The sequence below is a fragment of the Mustela nivalis genome, assembly GCF_964662115.1.
Source record: "Mustela nivalis genome assembly, chromosome: X".
In the NCBI taxonomy this organism is placed as follows: Eukaryota; Metazoa; Chordata; class Mammalia; order Carnivora; family Mustelidae; genus Mustela; species Mustela nivalis.
In genome coordinates this window covers 19,768,406-19,793,106 of record NC_139040.1, presented here as the reverse complement: position 1 = coordinate 19,793,106, position 24,701 = coordinate 19,768,406, and the positions used below count along the sequence as shown (strand labels likewise).

The following is a 24,701-nucleotide window of genomic DNA, read 5'->3' as shown; positions in this document are numbered from 1 at the left end:
CAGCTATAGTTCCTTAAGCCCACCTCTACTCCTCATCCCACCTGGCCTAATAACTCCCTTCAGTTCAGTTCTGCTCACATGGTCCTTAGGCCTGTAGGCCAACGGGGACTTAACATCATGAATTTAGAGCAAATGTGATTTGTCATTATAGGTGGGATCCTATGGGAATCAGAGCCATCTACTGCCCCAGCAATTTCTTCTTTACTCTTTTCCTTCTTCCATGAAACTGGATTCCGTTTTTAAAGTCAGCTCATCATAACCCTTAGCCACTTCTGGATTTCATGTTGCTTGAGGTTTGGAAAGCCACTGCTTTGGCCTGGGCACTGGAGAAAAGTAGAACAACAACAAGCAAGTGATAAAAGGACATCTGCTATATATCTTCTAGAAGGCATGTTTACCCCGGAAGTGACTTGGCCTTACTTCCTCAAGAGTCTGGGATTCTCTGTCTAGCTCATCTTAGATTATATCTAAGAGTCAGATGCTGGGAGCAAGCAGCTGTGCTGAGCCTTGGGGGGGGGGTGGCGTGGGAGCCAGCAAGGCTGTGATGTGCTTCCAGTTGATCAATATCTGACTCACATAGCTCATGCCAGTTCTGCAACTGTTCTTGCTAAGCTTTGCAAACTGCTCTGAATTATGTGTGGATGACAGTGTTCACAGATAATGCTTAAATGCTCGAATGCAGTGGTCCTTAGCTGTTGTTTTCTGAACCATGGAACCATGGAATCTGTTGGAAGCTATAGACCTTCTCCTTAAAAATATACATGTTCGTGTAACAAACACATCATACAAACAAATGCAGGGTCCTTATACACTCCATGAAGCTCATGTATGGATTCAGGTTAATATCCCCAGAAGAGATAGTAAGATGGTGTTAACAGAACCCATCATTTCTTATTCTCTGTTCCTCCAGGCAACCTATAATTAAGGATCAGACATTGTTTTGGACCAGATGAAATAAGTAGGCATAAACATCGAAAACTTATTTTTTTCTCTTTTTAAAATTTATTTATTTATTTATTTATAAAAGATTCTATTTATTTATTTGACAGAGAGAGCACAAGCAGTGGGAAAGGCTGAGGGAGAAGGAGAAGCAGGCTCTCCGCAGAGCAGAGGAAACCCCATGTGGGACTCGATCCCAGGACTCTGGGACCATGACCTGAGCCAAAGGCAGTGGCTTAACCAGCTGAGCCACCCAGGTGCCCCAACATTGAAAACTTAAAGGTGCTTCCACCGTGAGAACTTTTCTGCAGTGCTTGACCGCACTGGTCACCTTTTGCTCTCTTCTTGAATCCTACTTTCCCCAGCTGCTTCATCTTCATCTGTCCTCCTCCCCCTTGGTCTCCATTGTTGGCTCCTTGGGTACTTTAGACTCAACAGTTTGCCAACCAAATTCATCTGTTTTCTCCCACACCAGTCTTCCTCTCTGCCTTTCAACTGTCCCCTGCCTTGCTTCAGCTTTCGTTGACACTCTGCTTTCCACTCCCACTGACCCCCCAGAAGTCAGAATTAATTGATTCTTCTACTGGTTCCAATGACATTTCACTCACACCTTCATTTTGACCCTCATCCCTTTGTATTCTGTTTATTCACATATGCAACTATCTGGCAACTTTGTGAGCCGTTCAAAGGCAAGGATTAGGTCTTGTAGTCTTGTTTACTTTAGTATCCTCAGTATCCAGCCCAGCACCTGAGCTCTCATAAACATAGGATATGCCTTTCTGTTGGCGTCATGTGTGTTCTTTATGTTTTAAAATATATACATTTTTTAGCTTAAAAAAATACCAGCATGGGCCACCCTCTCCCTAGCTGCTTCCTGAGGCAAACCACCATCATCTCTTGCCTGAATTATTGCAAAGCTTCCTAGTCTCCCTGACTCTACCTACTCTCCTCCACCCCACAGTTTGCAGCCAAGGTCATTCTGCTAAAATGTAAGCCAGATCAGAATCCTTTGTTGGCCTCTCACCTCACATTGAGTCAAATCTAAAGTTGCTACTCTACGTGTCCCTGCCTGATCTCTTCCTCTTACCCCCACCTATCCTATGCACAGTGGCTAAGGATGCAGACATTAGAGCCATACCACATGGATTCAAATCCTGGGTCTACCATTAACCAGCTGTGTGACATCGGGCAAATGACTTGACCTCTCTGTGCCCCAATTTCCTCATCTGCAACATGGAATAATAGTATCTACCACATAGGATTGTTGTGAGAAGTAAGTGTGTTAATATATGGAAAGTACCTAGAACAGTATCTGGTACATGGTGGGTACAGAATCAGATTTTGTTAAATAAACAAAAATCTGTCATTCTCTTCCTTGCTTGCTCCTCTCTAGCCTCTTGGGCCTCTTTATTGTTTCCCAAATGCACTCCTGTCTCAGGACCTTTATACTTACTGTCTACTCTGCCTGAACATTCCTCTTCCAAACACCCCTATGGCTTGCTCCCCATTTTCTTCCAGGTCTCTCTCTCCATGTCACCTTATAAGAGAGGACTTCTTTGACCCATCACCTTTTTAAAATAGCAAAACTTTGTCACTCTCTGTCCCTAACCCTTTATAGCACTTTTCAATGTTGGATGTGTATTTATATGTTTATTTTCCTTCTTCCCCAAGAATGTAAACTCCATGAGGAAAGGAACTCTCCTTGCCTTGTTTATTATTATAACCCTAGCACCTAGAACAGTGTCTAGCATGTAATAGTTGCTCAATAAATATTTGTTGAATGAATAAGAGACAAAAGTGAGAAAAAAAAGGTCATGATTCTCTGCCAAGATAACATGGCAATAAATAATCTAAGTGATTGGACACCTAGGTGGCTCAGTTGGTTAAGCATCTGCAATTAGCACAGGTCATGATTCCAGCGTCCTGGGATCAAGCCCTGTGTTGGGCTCTCTGCTCAGTAGGGAGCCTGCTTCTCCCTCTCCCTCTGCCTGTCGCTCCCCCTACTTGTGCTCTCTCTGTCAAATAAAATAAATAAAATCTTTAAAAGAATAAGAATATAAAATGTAAGTGATATCTGGATAAATGGAAGAAAATTCTAATAGTATAGAGAGGAAAAAAGGGAAAGTAAAAGCCTCTCTTTTCCTTTCCTCATCTGCTTCCCTAAAGGTGACCATAGCTTTCTGTGTTTTCAATTTCATTAACCAATAGTTGTACTGGTTGCTTGCTATGCGTGCAGAAAAGTGTTTGAGGTGCTGAGGGCTTAAAAAGGAAGAACCTTTATTTTCCAGGATCTTGTACTCTTTCTGGGGAGGTAACATGAAAGAGTTGTGATGTGCTGCAGAGTTCAGAAGTGGGAACCACCTCTGTGGACTGATGAGGTCAGGGTATTTCCTGCTTGAGAGATGCCTGGATGGGAGTTTGGAGCTTGGGCAGGTTTCAGAGAGAGAAGAGCAGCCTAGGGTGGCGGGGATTTCCCATCAGGGTGTCTAGGTTGGATAATGAAAGGAGCCCCTGAGGAAATGGATAGAAGTGAAGCCTGGCTGAAGTTGAGGCTTTGTGTTGGGGAGCAGTGGGAGGAAAGACTGGAAAATAGGGGACAAGACAGTTCTACAAGTACTGAAAGACCTAGAAGGCATGTGGTAATGAAACAGAACTGTAGGGGCGCCTAGGTGGCTCAGTCAGTTAAGCATCTGCCTTCAGCTTATAGCATGATCCTGGGGCCTGGGTTTGAGGCTCACATCTGGCTCCCAGGTCAGTGGGGAGCCTGCTTCTCCTTCTACCCCTCCCCCGCCATTCATTTTCTGTCTCTCACTCTCTCTCTCTCAAATAAATAAATAAATAAATAAAATTAAATAAAAAAAAAAGAAACAGAATTGTTACTGGATGAGATGAATTTTATAGACATTCCAGTAGCACAATTATTAGGACTTGGTATTGGATAGATATCTTTGGGTAAGGAATAGGGAAGACTGAAATCTGAAACCCCTGTTTTGTACCTGGACAACCAGGAAAATCGTGATAGCATTACTTGAAATAGGGAAGTGAGGAGGGAAAGTTGTTTTGGGATGTGCTGTGGTGGGAAGTGAAGAGATGAAATTGGCTGGACATATTGCTTAGCCTTACCTTGAATGTGAGGATTGCCTTTGGCTTCCTTAGCATTGGCCAGATAATCTAGACCTGAGCTCTCCATACAGTGCCTGCTAGATCCATGTTACTGGTGGAGATCACTAATAGCAAACCTGGTCCTCCTCTCAGATACTAAAGTTCAAAGAGTTCCCTGGATCCTCATCCCCTTTCCACTTAGACTGGTGGAAATCTCTAGGCATCATCTTACCTACCAATTCCTACCAATTGGAAGCACATTGATGGAGATGTCCCAGGTAACCTGGGATGGTTTTCAGTTCTCCCAGGTTCAGAATATCTCTGCTGAACCCACTAGCTAGATAGCAGTCTTCCCATGTCCTCCACCAGCCAACTAAACTGTCCTTCCCTTTGGTTGGTCTTAATCTCCTCTTTTGCTTCAGCGTCCTGTTGAAACTTCCTGATGACCAAGACCCAGGTGTAGGCCTATTTCTCTTATTTTACAGTTGCCTGAAGAATCCAGCCAGATAATGCTTACTAGTTTACCACTTTGCAGTGTCTACTTCAATCCTACAGCTAAGCAACCTAAGATTCCCAGAAGCAGATAAAACCTGTATGCAATCTGTCACTGCTTAGTTTTCATTGCCAAGTTAATTCCACAAAGTTAATGAATAGCTGGGTTGGACTGGAAGAGGGGCAAAAACAGAATGACTGAAGAGAAACTGTCACTAGTGGGGAGTCTCCTGGTTTTCGGCAGGACATGGGTAGATGTTGAGTCATTGAGGGTACAGTAGTCCTCATCACCATCATTATCATCAAAGTACTTTATGAAGTGCCTAATTCCTGGGGCTCTGAGCTAGGCTTACACAGAGAACTACACAGCTCTGGAACTTCACTTTTAGACCATGCATGGTCTGATACCAGTTATTGATGATGACACATATACTATGGATTCATAACTTCAGTATGGCTTAAATCACACATTATATGCCACCATCTCTTCTCTATAGGAGATTTTCTGGTTATTTTAGGAGTGAAGTCTACCAAGCAAATATATCTTATCTCCTCAATGATATTATTTAGTTCCCTTGGGCAGAGAACCTCACCTTACATTCCTGTCTGCAGACATGCCATACAGGACACATACAGATGCTCAGTAAGGACTGATTAAATCAACCAGACCTGATAGATAGAGTCAGAGTACCTCCTTTGAATCTCAGTTTCTTCCTCTGTAAAATGAGGAGGGTAATTGTATGTATAGATTCTATGAGGGTGGTTGTCAGGATGGAGGGCCAGTACATGTGAATTGCTTAGCACACAATCTAGCATCTGCTCAATTATTAGCTTTTTCACTATTTCTGCCTCCTGCTTAAGTAGGAGCGAGACAATGGAAAAGGGTGGGTGAGGGTAACAGCGCTTAACACAAATCTGGGTATTCAACGCAGCCTATGGAGGCACAATGGTCAGTGGCTTATGCATTTGAATTTGAGAAAGAAAAAGATTTACCCTCTCACATATCTTCTTATTCCTGAACAGGAATGCTTTGATGGGTGTGTGTGTGCGTGAGCAGTTGGCTGGGACTGAAGCCCGAGTAAGGATTTGCATCGAGAGCAAAGGCTGGGGCTAAAGTCGCCATAACGGGCACTCTTTTTCAGTCTTTATTCAGCAAACATTTATAGGTAGCCCAATCAATGCCAGGCGTAGTCCAGCCGCTGAGGGTCCTGTAATAAACCTGGCTGACACCCGTGCCTCCGCTTCACAGAGGGACGAACCGAGGGACTAGACAAAAACTCCCCGGGAGAGCAAAACCCGCGGAGAAAAGAAAATGCTTTCCCGCGCTAGTGCGTAGGAGCCACGCCCCGGCGCAGCCAAGCTCTTCCGGCGCGACGCGAGCTCCGCGGAGTCCAATGGGAGCGTGACGCTGGCGCCGCGCAGGCGCGGTGCAGACTCTCCCGGAAGTCAGTGTCTCGGTGCTGAGCGCGAACTTGAGAAGATGAAGTAAGGCCTCAGTTTACCACTAAAGAAGTAGGGACGGGCCGCGGGAGGTGGCCCACCAGGACTTGGGTGGTAGAGCGTCTGCCGGGCCGAGGGGCAGGAGAGGTGCAGAGACTGGAAAATTAGTCCCTTAGTTTTGCTCTCCCTTACCTCTGGCCAGGCCGCTCTTAATGTCCGTTTTTCTGCCCGCCCCCCCCGCAGTCCTTTAACTAAAGTGAAGCTGATCAACGAGCTGAATGAGCGTGAGGTCCAGCTTGGGGTGGCAGATAAGGTGTCCTGGCACTCCGAGTACAAGGACAGCGCCTGGATCTTCCTGGGTGAGGTCCACATCTTTTTCCCGCGCTGCTCCTCTCCTGGCCTGCTTCCTAACCTTTCGGCATTCCCGCCTTTCATTCTTCCCAGCATTCATCACGCACTTTTATTTCCTTCTGCTGGCTGCCCCGTAAATCCGTTTTCCATATCTCTTTTCTCTCCCATTTCTAGTTTGCTTCCCCTGTCACGTCAGTTTCCATGATAGTAACCCTTTGCCATTCACTGTGGTAACAGTCTTGACACTTGGTTTCTTGGTTTCAGAGACCATTGTTATACCGCGTCCCCCTGTTACACATCTAGGGAAACTGGGGTGCAGGGAAGTTAATGGACTTCCTTAAGACCACATGGCTAGTAAGTGGGACAGCCAGAACTATGGGATTCTAGAACTCATGGTCTTAGGCACGATCCTGTATGATTGCTAGTCCCCTGCCCTTTCCCCTTCCCTCAAAATTCATTTTTCTCATCTAATTAGCTCCTGCCTTCTGTCCATGGCCATATTGTTATATCTATATTCACTTTGTGTCACTTCCAGTAATATGACGGTTTGTTCAAAGAAGTTATTGCACCACATACTGTGCTAAGCACTTATATCCATTGTTTTATTTAATTCTTAAAACAGTTCTGTGAAGTAAATACTAAAGTCCCCATTTTATAGATGAGGAAGGAGAGAGTTGCAGGGCAATTTATGTCCTGTGAAATGCTGGAAGTTGTCTATAAAGACAATTAAGAATTTTAAAATCCTTAGTCTATGTGAGGTGGGGTTAATATTTTCAGATTTAAACTGATTTTTAGATCTTAGCTGTGAATTTCTGGGTAAAGAGCAGGTGTGTTCGAGACATGTTTGTGGAAGCAGAGTTTTATTGCCAGAAACTATCTGCTTTGTCCCTAAGATTTTGGGTGTGAGGAGTATTTGGTTAGTGGTGACACCGACTTTTCCACAGTTAATCACTCCTTTTGCTGCACTAGTACTGCACTTTATATATGCTTCTGTCGTATCATCTGACTGAATTCTTTGAGAGCAGACTCTCTGGCTTACTCTTCTTTGCACCCGCCAGTGCTGGGCCTAGTGCATGGTATGCTTGTAGACACTTGGTAAATGTTAAATGTGGTTTTTTTCTTCTAGGAGGGCTTCCTTATGAACTGACTGAAGGGGACATCATCTGTGTGTTCTCGCAGTAAGTCCTTTTTCATTTCCTGCCTTCTAGGTCATCAGAGTATGCTTCCATAATGCATTTTGTGGCATCACACAAAATCCATTTATTTTATTCTAAGCTAACTGACCTCCCTGCATGGGGAGGGCTGGAGCTTCTCCTCTAGTCTAGATCAGCCCCAGGACATGGTTGTAGAACTCTTCCAATATGGGAAATCCAAGAAGTTGGATGATTTAGGAGGCTGTCTTGGGAATTCTGGTCTATTTTTACTGCTTTTTCAGTAAAGCTTATTCAGCCTGGGCCTACACTGGAACAGACTGGAACTCACAGGGCTCCTTGGGCTCCTCGGGCTCCTGCAAACTAAGGGTAATCCAGGATCACAGGGCCCTCTGGCCTACATCTGTGTGGTGTTGTAGGATTAGGGCAAAGCACAGAGAAATGGGAGAAAAAGCAAAAAGCTTTAGTCAGTAGTTTGTTTTCTTAGTTTATAGATGAGTGTAAGGTTAATGAGCAGAGCCATTATCTCTTTACCTGGAAGCTGAGAATTACAGGCTGATGAGGAACAAGAATGACGAGGTGAACCTTATTTTCTTCATTCTGCTGTGAGATGAAAGCAGCAGCATTGGGTGGGAGAGCATCTTGGCAGCTCGCACTAGTAGTGGCAGCTGGTAGGAGAGGGGCTAGGCACAACCCAGAGCTACACAGAATGGTTAGATAGTCCATAAGGCCAGAGGGGTCCTGAGGGCAGAGGACTGTTGTAGAAAAGTTGGACAGCATGTACAGGCAGAGGACTAGGGTAGAAGGGTTTGGGGAAGCAAACAGCCAGCACACCATGGGAGAGACATTGCCGTGGCAGGGGATGGTTGGGCTGTCCAATAGGAAAAGGACCCTTACTGGTTGGGCAGCATGTGGGGGAGAGGGCCATGGGAAAGAAATTGGGCAGCACACATGAGAAGGCCATGGGAGAGGACCTCAGCAGCCCATACTGGCAAAGCACCCAGAAAGGGACAGAGGCTGTTTCCTCCTACTTTTGGGGAGCTGGAAGTTCACAGCAGGTGCAACCTGTAACTTCCACGCCTTATGATACCTCTGCCTGGTCCACCCTTCCATCTAGGGGGTGTTTTTGTCTTACTTGCATTGAGTGATGATCAGCTGGTGTGTTTGTCTATTTTGGCTGTACACATCGCTCTCCATGAAGATTGCCTTTGCCATTGGTAACAGTGGTTTTCAAAAAAAAATTTTCTGATTATCAAGGTAATGTATAATCATTATAGAACATTTGGAAAAAGGAAAAGCATGAAAAAGAAATTAGAATGTACTGTTAACATTTTAATAATTAGAAAAACTGTTAACATTTTGGTATATTTCTTTATCATTTTTTAAATGTTGGGCATTATTTGCTGTTATAAATTGTATTGCAGTATACATTGTAGTACATACATCCTTTGTATGCATTACTGATAGTTTCCATAGTGAAATTACTAGATCAGTATTAATTTACTAGCGTTAACATTTTTATTTTTTATTTTATTTTTTAAAAGATTTTATTTATTTGACAGATCACAAATAGGCAGAGAGGCAGGCAGAGAGAGAGGGGGGAAGCAGGTTCCCCGCCTAGCAGAGAGCCTGATGCGGGGCCCAATCCCAGGACCCTGGGATCATGACCTGAGCCGAAGGCAGCAGCTTTAACCCACTGAGCCACCCAGGTGCCCCGTGTTAGCATTTTTAAGATGTTTTAGAAGTATAGCCAAATGGCTCTCTGAGAAGGTTGTACCAGTTTCTATTCTCACTAGAATGTCCATTTTTCTGAATCCTAATTGGCAGCGGCTATTTAAAAAAATACATTTGTCATATGGTTTCTCATTATGAGTTTACTTTCCCTCTAATCATCAGTGAGATAAAACATCTTTCATAGATTTACATGCCATTATTTCTCATTTATTTTAAGTTGTCTTTTCATATTCTTGCTTGTTTTCTTCTGTTGGTGTGTTCCTCATTTTCTTAGTGATTTTACAAAAGCTCTTAATGGTTTTAACTCTGTTATACCACTTGTCATGTATTGTGTTACTGTGGACTTACTTTACTTAATTTGACGTATTATACTACATTATCATCATTATTATTTCTTGATGTTCAGATTGGCATGATTTGGTCTGTAGGAGTCCTTTTCAATGAGTTCCTATATTATCTTTTCTTTTACTTTTTATTTTGAAATAATTTCAGATTTAAAATAGGAAAGTTATAAAGTAGCATAAAGAATACCTGTTTCCCCTTCGCTTAGATTCCCCAGATATTGACATTTTACTACATTTGCCTTGTTGTTATTTCTCCCCATGTGTATCTGTTATTTTGTTCTGAACCATTTGAGAGTTAGTTGCAGACATGATGCCCATTTATCCCTAAATTCTTCAATATGTATTTCCCCCCACAACAAGGGCATTCTCTTGTTTAACCTCAGTATGGGGACCAAATTCAGGAAGTTAACACTGATACAATATTATTATCTAATCCACAGACTTTATTCAGCTTCACCAGTTGTCTTGATGATCTTCTTTATAGCGAAAGAAAAAAAAAACTGCTTTGTGGTCCTTTATCTACGATAAGAGTTGTAAAGATTTTCTCGAATTTTGTATTTGTCTTTTGACTTCGTTGTGATTTTTTTCTTGCTGTGCAAAATTAAAAAATTTATTCATTCATGTGTTTAAATTATATGGTAAAATTGATTTTTTTAGGGAGTGTACAGTCCTGTGAGCTTTAATACATGTATAGATTTGTGTAGTCACCCCCATAGTTAGGATGAATAACAATTCCATCATCCCCAAAACTCCTTTGTGGTCAGATTTATCAGGGTTTTTTTTTATTGCTTCTGGATTTTGAGTCATAATTAGATAGTATATCTCCCCACCCGCCCATCTGTGTTCCCTTCTAGTACTTTTCATTTTTATGAATTTCATTTTATGAATTGAAGTATCTGATCCAATTTGAGTTATTCTGATGTATAGTATGAGACACAGATCCAATTTCATGTTTTTTTTTAGTAGCTCTCCAGTTGTCCCAACATTTATAAAAACATTCATATTTTCTCCCAGCAAATTGGGATGTCACCCTTATTATATTACTAATTTTTCTATATATACTTGAATCTCTTTCATGGCTTTCTGTTCTATTGGTCTGTCTGTCTCTTCGTGCCAGTAGCACACTAGTTATTCATAGCATTTTAATATCTGGGAGAGTTACTCCTCAGTGTTCTTTTTTTAAAGATTTTTCCATCTACTCTTACATGTTCATTTTTCCATGAGAACTTTAGAATCAATGGATCCAGCTCCAGGAAAGTGATACACAACTTGTACTACATTAAATTTCAATATTAACTTGGGGGAAGATGTTGCTGTCTTTATGATGTTGAGTCATCCTACCTAAAAACAAAGGATGTCTTTATATTTGTTTAAAACTATGTGTGTCTTTCAGTTTAAAAAAAATTTTCTCTATATAGACTTTGTACATTGCTTGTTGTTAAGTTTATTTCTAAGTATTTTATCTTTTTTTGTTGCTAATACAAATGGGGTTTCTCTTTGTTTATATCTTCTGATTATTGTTTGTAAGAGAGTGATTTATTTTTTTTTAACTTTATATCCTGTTACCTTATGGAATTATTATACTGCTTGTTTTTGTCATCGAGTCTCTTGAGTTTTTTATACATATATAAATATATACATAAATCTTCAAATAGAACGAAAAAGATTACTTTTTCATTTTTTACATTTGTTTTCTCCTAATTGCACTGGCCTGTACCTACAATATTAAACAGTGTTAAATAGCTCCTGTCCTTAGTTGAATCAGCCCCAATACGGGTCTCCCCCGCTATCTGAAGGTAGAGTGTTCCATGAAAGCCTTCTAAGCTACAGTGGCATAAAGTAATGAAACAGTTACCATATCATAAAACTGAAAATCCTCTTCAGCTTTCTTTTGGTTAGTGAAAACCGGTACTAATGTAGGTCTTTTGTAAAAGTGAAGGCATAAAGTGAACATTCAGGTAGTGGGGGAAACCTGTATTTTCTGTTAGGTAAGGTGCTACATAGCTGGCCGTGCTGTATGTATGTGAACATGTTATTAAGTATCCATCAATTCTTATTTTATTTCTATGACTTCTTTATGACTATTTTACTTTTTAGCTTATGAATCTTTCACTTACCTGGAATTTAACTCTGTATAAGGAGTAAGGTAGAACTTTTTTCTTTTTTCCATTACTTGTGCTTTTATCTTTATTAACTCCCATTGGCTTTCCTTCGATTTGTTTTCTTTTATATTCATTCTGCCTTTTTAACAGTAAAATTCCTAAAGGTCCCAGATTTTTCTGATTGTGATTTTAGCTGCATCCTGTAAGTTCGGTATATATTCTTCTCATTTTTGTTGTTTTTTAAGTAGTCTGCCATTGATTTTTTTTTCCTTTATTTCACTTTCATCCATTTGTTAGCTAGGTTTCAAGTTAGCTAATAGCACATTTTTTTATTTAAAATATGATTTCCAACTGTATTACATTGTGATTGGAGAACATGTTCTGTTCTGTTTTTGGACATTATTGAGGTTTATTCTGTAACCAATTTTAATATATGTTTCGTGGATTCTTGAGAAGAAATTGTCGTGTTTTTGTAAGATTCAAATATATGTATCCAGTAGTTTGACATTAATATTTATTAACAACATAATTGTTACATTGTTATGTTTATTTATATTTATGATATATAATTATATATTGATATTAATTCCTTTGACCTTATTTTTGTCAACTTTATGTGTTATAAACTTAAGTGGCATGTTAAAATATCTCATTACTTTTGTTATTAGTTTCTCCTTTTATTTTTAACAGGTTCTTTAATTAAATTTTTGACTTGTGAACTTATGCGTAAGGTTTCATGACATATCTTTGTAATATATTAGGACCCTTTTCAGTGTAAAAGAGCTCTCTTAGTCCCATTTAAATATTTTTTTGGCCTTGAATTCATCTTTGATCTTAATACTACCACCCATAATTTTTGTAATTGGGTGTTCCTGCTCTAATTTTAATTTTTAACCTTTTTATGTTATCTTGTTCTAGATGTGTCTCCTATACAGATTATATTATCTGAATTTTGTTTTGTCATTCAATCTGGAAGTTTTTGCATTTTAAATCAATAGTGTCTTACTCTTTTATAAAATAAATAGATATGGGGAGATTGTTAACATTAATCTGGTGCGGGACAAGAAGACTGGGAAATCCAAAGGATTCTGTTTCCTTTGCTATGAAGACCAGAGGAGCACAATTCTGGCCGTTGACAATTTTAATGGGATCAAGGTGAGTGTGTTGACTAAACAGGATTTGGCTGGACTTTTCCTGTATGTAAGGGTTCGGTTTAATTTCCCAGCTGATCGCCACAGGGACAAGGACAGTACTGGTCACCTGGGTGTGTTGAGAGCGCTGCCGAGGCGTGGGGACGTACTGACCAGGAAATGATCCCAGGAAACAATTTCCCCAGCATACGACCCTGCTAACACTTGTTCCTTTTCCTCATACTCATCTTCCCAGGAGCATAGCTATCATGCCCCCCACTCCCAGCCAAGCCTCTGGCTTCACACCTTTCCATTCTCATACCCACTCTCCTCTCTGATGTACTGGGCACCAAAAAGACCAGCAAATGCTGCTCTTCCGTGCTATGCTCTATTGGGATTTGGGGTTCTCATGGCTTCATGCTCTAAGACAGAGCTTTGTGGGTCTGTCCTATATCTCCACTGACTTCACATTACTGGGCCCTAGAAATTCTCTAGTTAAAAGTGTGATGACAGATTCTACAAAAGTAACTCGTTCTGAAGTTGTTTCTCCTCTGTTCCCTCTCCACCCCTGGCCTGAGAGAAGGTGATGGGCAGGCCAGGCCTGTCGGTGCTCTACCTGGTCCCTGTGCTTATTTAGGAAAAGCACTGCAGTTGTCATAGGTTGGGGGTTGACCTTTGACCTGGAGAGTTTGTCACTGATTGCACCAGAGTGGAACAGCTGGAGACTCTAGGACAGGGTGGAACAAGGTAGTAGGCTTAATTTTTAAGAGAGCCAGCAGTCAAATGGAGTCACCATAAAAGGGAGGTTTTCAAAAATGTTTTCAAAAGGGGAATAGAAAAAATGACTGACTGCTCAGGCTTAAAGGTAAGAATAAAAATCTGCTCTTGTGTGGGAACAATAAAAGCCGGACTTGTAACATTTTGGATGATTTTGCCTATAGGTCTGTATCTGCCTGAAGTTTTTAAAGATTTTATTTATTTATTAGAGAGAGAGACAGAAGGAGCTGGGGGAGGGGCAGAGGGAGAGGGAGAAGCAGACCCACTACTGAGCAGGGAGCCTGCTGTGGGGCTTGGGGATAATGACCTGAGCCTATGGCAGACACTCAGCTGACTGAGCCACCCAGGGGCTCTGCCTGAATGTTTTTTAAGTGAGGGAGGGGGTAATTTTTTGTTGTTCACCCAGAGAGTTCTGATTCACAGCAAAAATACCAGTGTGAGCCGTTGTTCCAGTATGGTGGGAGTAGAGCGAGGTGTGAGGGCTTAAGAAGAAAGATCTCTTTCCCTTCCCAGCTGTAGGTCTGCCTTGGCCTCATCCTAATTGCTGTATCAAGAAAACAGCTGCCTCACTGCACTTGATTTCAGGAATTCGTTCTAGCTGCCAGGCCACATCATGTTTTACTATGAATTAATGTTACAGACTGTGGGTAATTCATTGTTTATGCACGTAAATTCTCAGTTTCCCCTTGGGGCAGTACTGCCCAGCCTTTTTTCACTTAACGGCACATGTAGAACATGAAGGTTATCGTGTGGCACACTGGGGTAGACTGTGAGGTACAAGACTGCCTGGTACAGGAGCCTCAGGGACTCCAGCTGCCCCAGGCCCCAGCTGGCTGCCCCAAGGGCTGAGGAAATTATTACCTAGGTCTGTGTGCTGTGACACACCAGTTGGGCAGGTCTGCTTTAGAGATTTCCCCAGCAACAGAATTAGCAGGAAGGTAAAGGGTGTGGTTCAAAGGCATGGCGTTCTGCAACTGGGTTCAAAGAGCTCAGTGGGAGGGCCACCTCTGCTGAAGCATTGCCTGTCTGTCTTAGATCAAAGGACGAACTATCCGAGTGGATCATGTGTCTAACTATCGAGCTCCTAAGGACTCAGAAGAAACAGATGATGTGACCAAAGAACTCCAAGAGAAGGGCTGTGGCGCTCGCACCCCCTCAGTGAGCTCAGCTGAGGGTTCTGAAGATGACAAACCCACAAAAAAACACAAAAAAGGTAAAGCGTTAAGACCCAAGAGAAGATTCTGGGTAGTCTTAGTGTTTGTTCTTCCCAGCGTTCACTGAGAGTTGATAATCAGCTCTTAAGTAGGAAGGGAAAAGGGATGGGAAATCTTACTTTAATTGGGAAAGGGGAAACACTAATATTACGGGCTGAATTCTGTCTCCTCAAATTCGTATGCTGAAGTGCTAATCGCTCAGTACCTCTGAATGTGACTGTATTTGGAGGCAGCATCTTTAAGACGGTAATTAAGGGTGAGAATTGCCTTATACAGCAACTTGACATATCAAGGGAGACAGCCATCCAAGTTGGCTTCTCAGAGACACTTTCTGGAAGTGTAGAGTATGACTGCTTCACACGGGTGCCAACAGGCTTTCCTTTTGCACACCCTCACTCTCCTGCATCTTCCTCTTATTCGTTGTGCCCCTTTTTCCTCCAGACAAAAAGGAAAAAAAGAGAAGAAAGAAAGACAAAGAGAAGACTGACCGGGAGGTACAGGCAGAGCAGCCACCCTCCTCTTCACCACCCAGAAACAAGCTGGTAAAGGAAGAGGATGACCCTGACTCTAAAAAGCACAGCAGCAAGAACTCAGAGAAGGGCCAGAAATCAGAGCTCAGGGAGCTGCGAAAGCACCAGCCCAGCTCTCCCGAGGTCAGGGCGACCTGCCGCGGTGGCGCAGAGGACCGAGAGAGGGAGCTGAAGAAAGAGAAGGTGAAGCATGAACATAAGTCCTCAATCAGGAAGGAAGAGCGAGAGGAAAAGAACAGAGATAGAGACAGAGTTCGAAGCTCAGACACATATTCCACATGGCCCAGTGGGCGTTCTGAGGGGCGGAGTCAGAGAAGTAGAAGTAGGAGCCGAGAGAGGTCGAGCAGGCATAAGAGGGCCCGGCACTCCCGGGACCGGGAGTCCTCTAACCCCAGTGACCGCAGGCACCACTGAAGCCGCGGCCTGTCCCGCTGCTCGACAGAACTGGAAATGAACGTGCGGTTTTAAGTGCGGTCATATTCAGTTAGGCTTTTACTGTTACTGGACGTAAACTCTCCGAGGCTGAATTCTTCCAATCCCTTGAGTACTAGAGTCACCGAGAGCTGTAGTTTTAACAGCCACAGAGCCGGGAGTTTTGAGTAAATTTTTTGTTCCTGGGAATTTGCTCAGTACTTACCAGACGAGGTATCCTAGATTGGGTTTCATAAATGTGTCCCTTGAATTTACGAGTCCTGTTCATGATGAAATTGCTAGGAAAGGGGGAAATACCAAGCAGTTCTAGAATTCTAGTCTTTGTGCTAGAGGTGTGGGTGACCTTTCCGTGGGCAGGTACAGCCATAGCATAGAGAAGGGGGGTTTGATTAGGTCTGGACAACCTGATATGAATGCAGTAGTGATTCTTAACACCAGGCCACTCCCTCTGCACCCCACCCTCCTTTAAAAATTTTTTTTAAAATGTCTCTTTTTTAACATCCACGCACCTCCTTGCTATTTATTTATTTATTTATTTATTTAATTTTGTCAAGGTGAAATTCACATAACATCAAATTAACCATTTTAAAGGGAATAATTCAGTGGCATTTAGTATATTCATGGTGCACCAAACCGCCACCCCTGTGTTGTTCTAAAACCTTTCCACCACCCCAGAATGAAACCCTGTGCCCATGAAGCAGTAACTCTCCATTCTCTCCTCCTCACCCCTGTCGACTACCAATCTGCTTTCTGTTTCTGTGGAACTACCTATTTTGGACATTTTTATTTAAGTGGAATCATACAACTTATGGGCTTTTGTGTCTGGGGTCACTTGTGTGTTTTTGAGGTTCATCCATGTTGTAGTATGGGTCAGTACTTTGTTCCTTTTTATTTTTTTAAAGATTAAAAAAAATTATTTGTGAGAGAGAGCACAAGTAGGGGGAGTGGTAGGCAGAGGGAGAGGGAGAAGCAGGCTTCACGCTGAGCAAGAATCGATCCCAGGATCCTGGGATCATGATCTGAGCTGAAGACAGACGCCTAATCAACTGAGCCACCCAGATGTCCCAATACTTTGTTCCTTTTTATGTCTGAATAATATCCCACTGTATGGATAGACCGCATTTTGTTTATCCATTCCTCAGTGGATGGTCATTTGGGTTTGTTTATGCCTTTTGGCTCGCCAGCTCCCTTTCCACGTTTGTGACATACCAGCCCACCTATGGGCCAAGTTTCCTTTTCAAGTAGCCGTCCTTGCTGAGATAGGAATGTTTTGTCAGCTTATTGCATATCTCTCTGGTCTCCTTGGCAGTTTTTTTCTCATCTGGAGAGTCTTGTCCTTTTATTTTATCAATCAGTCCCTTAGGAGTTAGGTAGGAATTTGTTCACAGGACCTTGGCACCACTGCTGAATCACTAAAATGGAGCTTCTGACCCTTCAGAACAAAGGAACAGAGCTTTAGTGAGCACATTAAATTAGTTGACCTCATATCTTAGTTTGAATCCAAGGTTAGATGTGTGAGAGATTATTTTTTAGGAGAAAATGCCCATGAAAGAAGATGGGAAAGGGGGTTGGGAGAGTCTGGGAAAGCAGTCAGACTCCGAGAGAGGACTAACCTTTGGAGAAGTGGGAAGGCAGGAAGGAAGTTTGGGGAGGAAAAGTCTCAGACCGCTGTGGAGTTCTGAGAATGTGTCAGCAAGACCAATGATACGGTGAGTCCTTGAGCCAAAGCCCCTGTCAGGAGGAGTCCCACTAGATCCGCCTGGGGAAGCAGGAGTCCTTGGTGTTGGGCCTTCATCAGCCGTGTGGCACTGTGTTTATGTGTCCATTGTGCTGGTTTTGTGGTAACCACTGACAAAGGACCTGGCTCAGTCATTTTGTCTGCTGGGCAGTTTAGTACTTCTTCCATAGTGGATGCCCTGATGGCTGTTAGCATGGGATACAGAAATGTTCACACTCTGCCTCCTCCCGCATGTCAGTCCGCTGTCTTTACACCAGCCCTCCTTGTCTCTGATCTTCAGCCCTGGTCCTTCCAGTCTCCCAATGAGATGGCCAGGTCATTGGCCACTGCCCAGGAGTCTGTATATATCCAATGAATATTCTCACTTTAGGCCAGTTCTTTTACACCAAGTCAGTTGCACTTGTAGAGGTTCTGTCCATTGGAAAATTTCCTTCTCTACCCCCAAATGTGGCTGTAATGCAGATACCATTCCTCTTCGTTTTGTGCCCACATACTGAGCTGACCCACCTGGAAACTAAGCTCAAGCTGTTTTCTGCCTCAACTAGTCATGGAGGAACCCCCATTTGGCTATAGGTGCAAAGGTACAGGGGCTACCTTTTTCTGCATCTTTTAGGTTCTTAATGGTCGCACTGATCTATTGTCTCTCCTGAGATGTAATAGTGTTTTGATTTATGTATTAGTTAGTGTTATACCAGGAAAACAACCAGTAGGTTATATGTATCCTGCTCTAAGCCAATTCCTAATGAGAAAGCATATAGGCATACCTTGTTTTATTGCTCTTTGCTTAATTTTGCTTCATAGATAACTGGTTTTTGTTGTTATTTTTTTCTTTTTCTTTCTTTCTTTTTTTTTAAACAAATTTAAGGGTTTGTGACAACGCTGTGTTGAATTAGTCTCAGTGTCATTTTTCCAATAGCATTTTCTCACTTTGTTTCTGTCAAATTTCAGTAATCGCAATATTTCAAAATTTTCATTATTATTACATTTGTTAGGGTGATCTGTGATTAGTGGTTATGATTCACCGAAGGCTTAGATGGTGGTTAGTATTTTTTAGCAATAAAGTATTTTTAAATTAAGGTATGCTCATTGTTTTTGTTTAACACATAATTCTGTTGCATACTTAATATACTACAGTATAGTGTAAACAAGTTTTATATACACTGGGAAATGAAGAGATACAAGTGACTTGCTTTATTGTGGTCTGAAACTGAACCCCCCATAGCTCTGAGGTGTGCCTGTGTGTGTGTGTGTGTGTGTGTGTGTGTGTGTGGCAAGGAATTGAATTACACAGTTATGGGAACTGGTTAGGCAAGTATGAAATTTTATAGGGCAGACTGACAGGCTGAATGCTTTGGCAGGAGCTGAAACTGCAGTCCACAGGCAGAATTTCATCAGGAAAATCACAGTTTTGCTATTAAGTTCTTTGACTGACTAGGTAAGGCCCACCCTGATTATCAAGGATAATCTCCTTTACTTAAAATCAACCAGTGGTAGATGGTAATCACATCTATGAAATACTTTCATAGCACACCTAGATTGATGTTTGATTGACTACTTGGGTACTATAGCCTGAGCCAAGTTGACCCAGAAAAGCAACCATCTCAATTTATTCTTGTCCCTGGTGGAGGGGATCTGTTTCAGAGGTTTGACTTTGCCCACTGTGACAGCTCTTGCCCTGCAGGCCCAGGATCCACATGGGCATTACTCTCAAGTGCCAACTCAATTCTTCTTATACCCTTGAGGAGTAGGATATGACCACTAGGTAGTTCTGCAGGCCCCCTGTGAATCTTGTTTCAGGTCAGGACTGCAGTCATTACTCAGCCCTGAATTCCCCAGCCTAACAGGGCTATGATCATGCTTCAGGTCTGTAGGTATAATGTCAGCTTCAATCTCGAGTCCATATTCCTCAAATGTCTGGCTATTCTTCCCCATGTATATACATGGAAGTAAATGGCTCTAGTACTTGGTGGAGTGGGGCAGAATTCATTGTCCTTCCTTCTAGGGACCCAGCTACCTCTTCCAGGTCAGAAAACAGCTGAAGTCTGAAACTGAGCAAGGAATTGGGACTTTTTATTGGGGAAAACCTCCCTTAAATCCCTGTTCCTGCCCTGTTTCCTTTCTCAGCTTGTAGATTTTGATACCCTTGCTGGCTGTCCCATCTGTATTATTCATAGGGACACATCATCCATCTGCCATCGCTGCAATTCCCTAGGTAAATCTTCCTTGGCTGCCTCTCAGGCCTTGTGGTTTGTTTTAGTATTTGGGGCCTCCTGGCTTCTGGTGGGTAGCAGCTCCACCTGGTCTTTCTTTCTCCGGACCCTGATGGTCTCTTACTGCCATCCCTGGCCTACAGAGGGGGTCACCTTTGAATAGTGCTACCTGTGCCCCCTTTCCCACTGCCTTCCTGATGGCCTTGGTAAAGGAGGTGTCCTCTGCCTCCCGCCATGCCCCCCCCCCCGCCGCCTACCACCATGGAATACTATCCTCTCATGGGGTTTTTGACCTCATGCAATCTATCCACTGCACCGTGTCTGCTTCCCTCTGCTTTTCCATTCCTTCTGCTGTTGGTCAGGCCAGCTCAGGGGTTAAGACTTTGCTCAGTAGTAGCCATCACTTTCTCCAGGCCTCTAAGAACCAACCACCTTAGTAGAAACTTTGTACCCCCTGAGGATCTTTGCCGGGGGATTAAATCTGTATTCTGAGAATGTGTTCTCAAGTCTATGAATTTTTGCTTTTCAGCCCCCTTTTGATATAGCGCCCTTGAAGTCCAACCTAGTGCTTCCTTGGCTCCTGTCAGTACCTGTCAGCTAATTCTTGCAGCTCTTTGGTGTATACTTTCTTCTCTTAGTTCGGCTAACAACTAATGCGACCAGGTTATGCTGGGATTTACTCCTAGTTATGAGCTTTGTAACCAGGAGAGGGGCCAGGGACAGCTTCTTGGAGCGGGGTGCGAGTTGCCTCATCGGAGCAGGCTCTGCGGCATCTTCCAGCCCAGAGGAGATGCTAGCTGTTAGGAGAGAAGAGTGGTCCCCTCTGCAAACTGAAGCCCAGGTGGGGGTCGCAGAGCCAACACCCTGAGGAGTGTCTGGCCAGATGTTCCCACTCCATGTCTCAGGATCCCAGGATTTTCCAACCACATGGAATCCTGTGGCCCTGACTTGCACAAAGCAGACGCGCCACATATTAAATATTGAGGATCCAATCTCCCTTGAGTTGAACCTCTCCATTATGTTCTCTCTTGGTCTGCTCCTCCACTGCAAGAGAAAGGGGCTTTGTGACGTCCGCAGAAGCCCTCTGGCTCTCAAACTTGGTCTTTAGCCACTTATTAACTGTCTTTCATTTCCATTCCCTCGGCTACAGTGTGTCCAGGACAACTCCACAGTGTCCAGCCATCCCCACCGTCTCTCTAGGCCTTATTCTTCTCCTGTGTTTCGAAAATCTGAATCACCACATCTGCCAGGCCATTCGCCCAGGGTTCCCAGGTCATCTCCAGAGAAATCTTTAGTAGTTGGACTGCCGTCCCATGCCTGAGACTATCTGTGCCCAACACCTCCATCAGGACAGTGTCCGTCTTGTCCACCAGGCAATGCCTGGTGCTGTCCCCGACCCCATCTTATCACAGCCTGTTTTCTTGGACCAGCACTGGTACCACTCATGCTAGATGGGGTTCTTCGAGGAGCAGGTGCCAAAATGGGATTAGGCACAGAAGAGGTTTTCGAGGGAAAATGCTTGTGAGGGAAAATGGGTGGGGGCCAGAGGAGTCCAGGAGAGCTGCCAAACAGACTAGATGCGGGTCTAGTCTGTCCTTCCTAGATGCAGGAAGGACAGAGGGCTGCGTAGGAAAGATCTTGGAATGTGTGGTGCAGTTCTAAGAACATCTGGCAAAGCAAATGCGTCTGTTGGAAGAGGCAGTCTGCTGTGGGTCACGAGCATTCTTGCACATTCTTAGTGAGTGTTTTTAAAGCAAGGCTTATGGATCTCCTAATACTGAGCCATTTCTGTAGGGCAAGATGACCACAGTGTGACTGACTACTGTTCAACTGCGTGCTGCCCAGGGGAGGGCCACCGGTTGGTTTGCTCATTTCTCAAAAAGCCCCAGGCCCTTGAGTCTGGGCTCCTCAGCTGTCATGCAGCCCACCTCGTGGGTGGCATCCACCCGAGCCCACTACATTGTCCTGTGGGACTTGGGACAGGGAAACTGGCAACACTATGCCAGTACTCCTGATGCTGTTTGCTGTGCTGTAATAAACTGTCTTCTTCTAACCCATTAAGTCTCATGTCTACTTTCCACACCTGTGATGTGGACAGGCCTAATCCTTGCTGTCCTTTGTGAGGCTGGAGGAGTTCTCTGGGAGCATCCCTGACTCCAAGTCGCCTGTGAAGGGAGTCCTGTGTCTCACAGGAATGGGCTGTCTTCATATCCCTGCCACATGCAGTCACTGACTGAGAGCAGCCTGTGGGAAGTCTGGCCTGGGCGGAAATGCAGGGCTAAGGGATTGCAGCAGCAGCAGCACCATTGGATTTCAGAGCTCAGCAGCTGTGGCTGTTCATCACTCGTGCTCCTGGCAGTCAGAAATCTGAGAGGCGCACATACACCCTGTACCAGGCCAAGCCTGAAAGACCCAGTGAGCAAATGGTTTCAGTGGATCATTGGGAACAGTGAATGTTTAACTGTTCCTTTCATGGATTCACTTCACAAGAGACAGTTGGAATTCATTGGTGGACAAATTTCCAGTGATCTCAAGGCTAAACAGCCACATTGAATGAAGTGCTGACTAAGGATGTTTTTTGGTTCTTGCCACAGCAGGATTTCTTTCATGGTGGCCTAATTACCACCCTAGTCCGTCTGTCCGTCCCTTTTTGCTTCCTCTAACCTATTGGGGCATGTACCTAATAAGAATCTATCTCAGCAGTTTATGGACTCATTGGGTCCTAAATTGGAGATAATCCTTATCTGGTACAGGACATCCCTTCTATAAACATGTATTGAAGCTCTTTGAAAGGAATAACCTGGTCATTGTCTAAGTGGGCTTCTAGTGGTGTAAAGTGCTCTGCTCTGTGCTGTTAGGACCAAAGAATAAAGTTAAATGTTTCCTGATGTCTTTTATTTTATCTGAAAATGTAAACTTAGAAGACATAATTTTGGGTGTGATTATTTGCACTAGAAGGGTTTAACCTAGCGTTCTTCCTTTACTAAATAAGTGGCTCCCGATTCCTGCAAGTGTTACTGGAAACTGCGTCATAAAATAGATAAGAGCAGGTCATAGTTTTCAGTAGGAAATAATCAACAATTACATTTATGATAAGCATTTGCTATTCTACAAATTAAGTATGACCAAGTATGTTATCAAAGATACATTGGTCCCTAGATAAATCATTAAAAATACTGAAGTGTTGTGCCATATCCTATAAAGGGGCAAAACCATACGACATAAGTTAATTGTTACTCTAAAGTGCATGTGAAAAAAAAGTTTTGAGTAAAGCATATGTGTATCATGCAGATATATGGCTGTTGTGATTACACACTTAATTTAAGGCTAGTGTACTTTCTACAATGAAATTCAGTCAAAAATGTGACTACTTTTTGCCAGCTTAGGGTTGGTTTAGAAGAATACTTTGGGGATGATTGGAGATGATTTAGCTTCTTTAAAGAAGCCATTTAAAAAAGTCTGAACTGATGTTTTCCTTTTCATCATGCTTTGTAAGAACCTGAGGTATTAGATATCATTCCATTTGGCTCAAGTAGCTTAAAAAGTGATGTCAATGATGATTATGATGTTTCTTCAGGAGAAAGGCATTTATTAGCAAGTAGATAACAACAGCAAAAACCTTCACAATTATTAAAGTAAATCTCTTTTTTGGATTTTTTTATTAGTATGCCAGATGAGTACCGAATCGTAAAGTATACTCTGGCTGTTGTCAGAGCACACATCTTATTTTGCAGCTGGTTTTGCTTGTATTTCTATTTGTTTAGGTTGCCACTATCCTTATCGTTTTCAGTGGCTGAAATTGTTAATACACTGTCCAGTTCCTCCTGCTTGGATTGTTTTAATTTTGCATCATAATACTATTATGAACATTTTTATACAGAATCCTTTTAAAATTTTTCTTTTTGTATTATTCCCTCAGACCACATTCCCCAGTGGGGAGTTACCAGATCCAAAAGTGCAGACAGAACCATAGCTTGCCTTATTGTTAGATTGCTTTCCAGAAAGAACAAATTTGTGGAATCATCAGCACTGCAGAGCTTAAATACAATTTTCCCACTACATTCTGGACAACACTGGATTCTATCATTTTTTAATTATTTTTATTATTTTTTTCTTCTCTGGAAGGTATATTGTGATAACTTCAGGTTATTCTAATCTGCATTTGCTTTCATTGCAAGTGAAGCTATGCATTTTTACTTTTAGTGCTTTCATCTATTTCTTTACATTTGGATGGTTCCATTTTCAAGAAGTGTAGCTACTAGCTCAAACATGCTTAGTGTATTTTGGCCAGCAGGCTTTGAATCACTATGGTAGGCATCTTTCCTTCCATTGTGGTTCTTACCTTTTGACATTTAGTTCATCTGACAAAACAAAACAAAATAAAACATTAAAACGAGCGCCGACTTTATTTGAAGCAACCATAGAAACAGACCAAATCAGTGGCTCAAGGAAATAGTATCTGTCAAATCTCATGCTTTCATTCTCTATCTTTCCTTCCTTTCTCACCTCACTCCATTTCTTCCTTTCTCTGTTTTCTGCCTTTAGGAGGGATCCATTGGTAAAACAGATTGCTCCTGGAGAGGAGAACCAGGTAGCAGCTAGAAGAACAGAGGTGAAGAGGCTTACTTTTCACTCAACCATTTGTACTTTTGACTTCCAAACTGGATTTATGTTACTTTACAAGTAAAGACAAATTAAATCCATATGTAAGGTCAGTATTTGTCATTATTGTGAACCATTAAAAAATGACTATAAAACTTAGGGTGCTGCATGTGATGAATTTCAGTATGTAGGGGCGGGATGAAGGCAATTTAGGGACAGGTGACATTTGTGCAGAACTGCCCGCCATTTTATTTGCAAAAGGACTGTAGGTACAACATAAAGGAAATTTACTTGCCTGGACATATTTCCCCAGGGAGTTTTGGATAAGGCTGGGAACTTCTTCTCACCTAACTTTTTGGATAAAGCTGGGGTATGAGAATGACTGGTTGAGTGATCCTCTTCCTGTTGACTGA

The 24,701-nt window shown here is 42.7% G+C and overlaps 1 protein-coding gene across 2 annotated transcripts; it reads left to right on the top strand.

The window, feature by feature from the left end:
* The first annotated feature begins 5,827 nt into the window (after positions 1–5,827).
* RBMX2 (RNA binding motif protein X-linked 2) lies at positions 5,828–24,401 on the top strand. 2 transcript variants are annotated; one of them, XM_082717722.1, is made up of 7 exons: positions 5,828–6,018; positions 6,217–6,332; positions 7,451–7,502; positions 12,681–12,810; positions 14,598–14,775; positions 15,218–15,489; positions 24,232–24,401. In XM_082717722.1, exons 1-7 carry the CDS (start codon positions 6,014–6,016, stop codon positions 24,286–24,288), a joined length of 810 nt encoding a protein of 269 aa, XP_082573848.1. In that variant the 5' UTR covers positions 5,828–6,013; the 3' UTR covers positions 24,289–24,401. The 2 variants fall into 2 exon arrangements, with proteins under 2 accessions (XP_082573848.1, XP_082573847.1); XM_082717721.1 differs by lacking the exon at positions 24,232–24,401 and having other exon boundaries at positions 5,832–6,018; positions 15,218–18,552.
* The last annotated feature ends 300 nt before the right edge of the window (positions 24,402–24,701 follow it).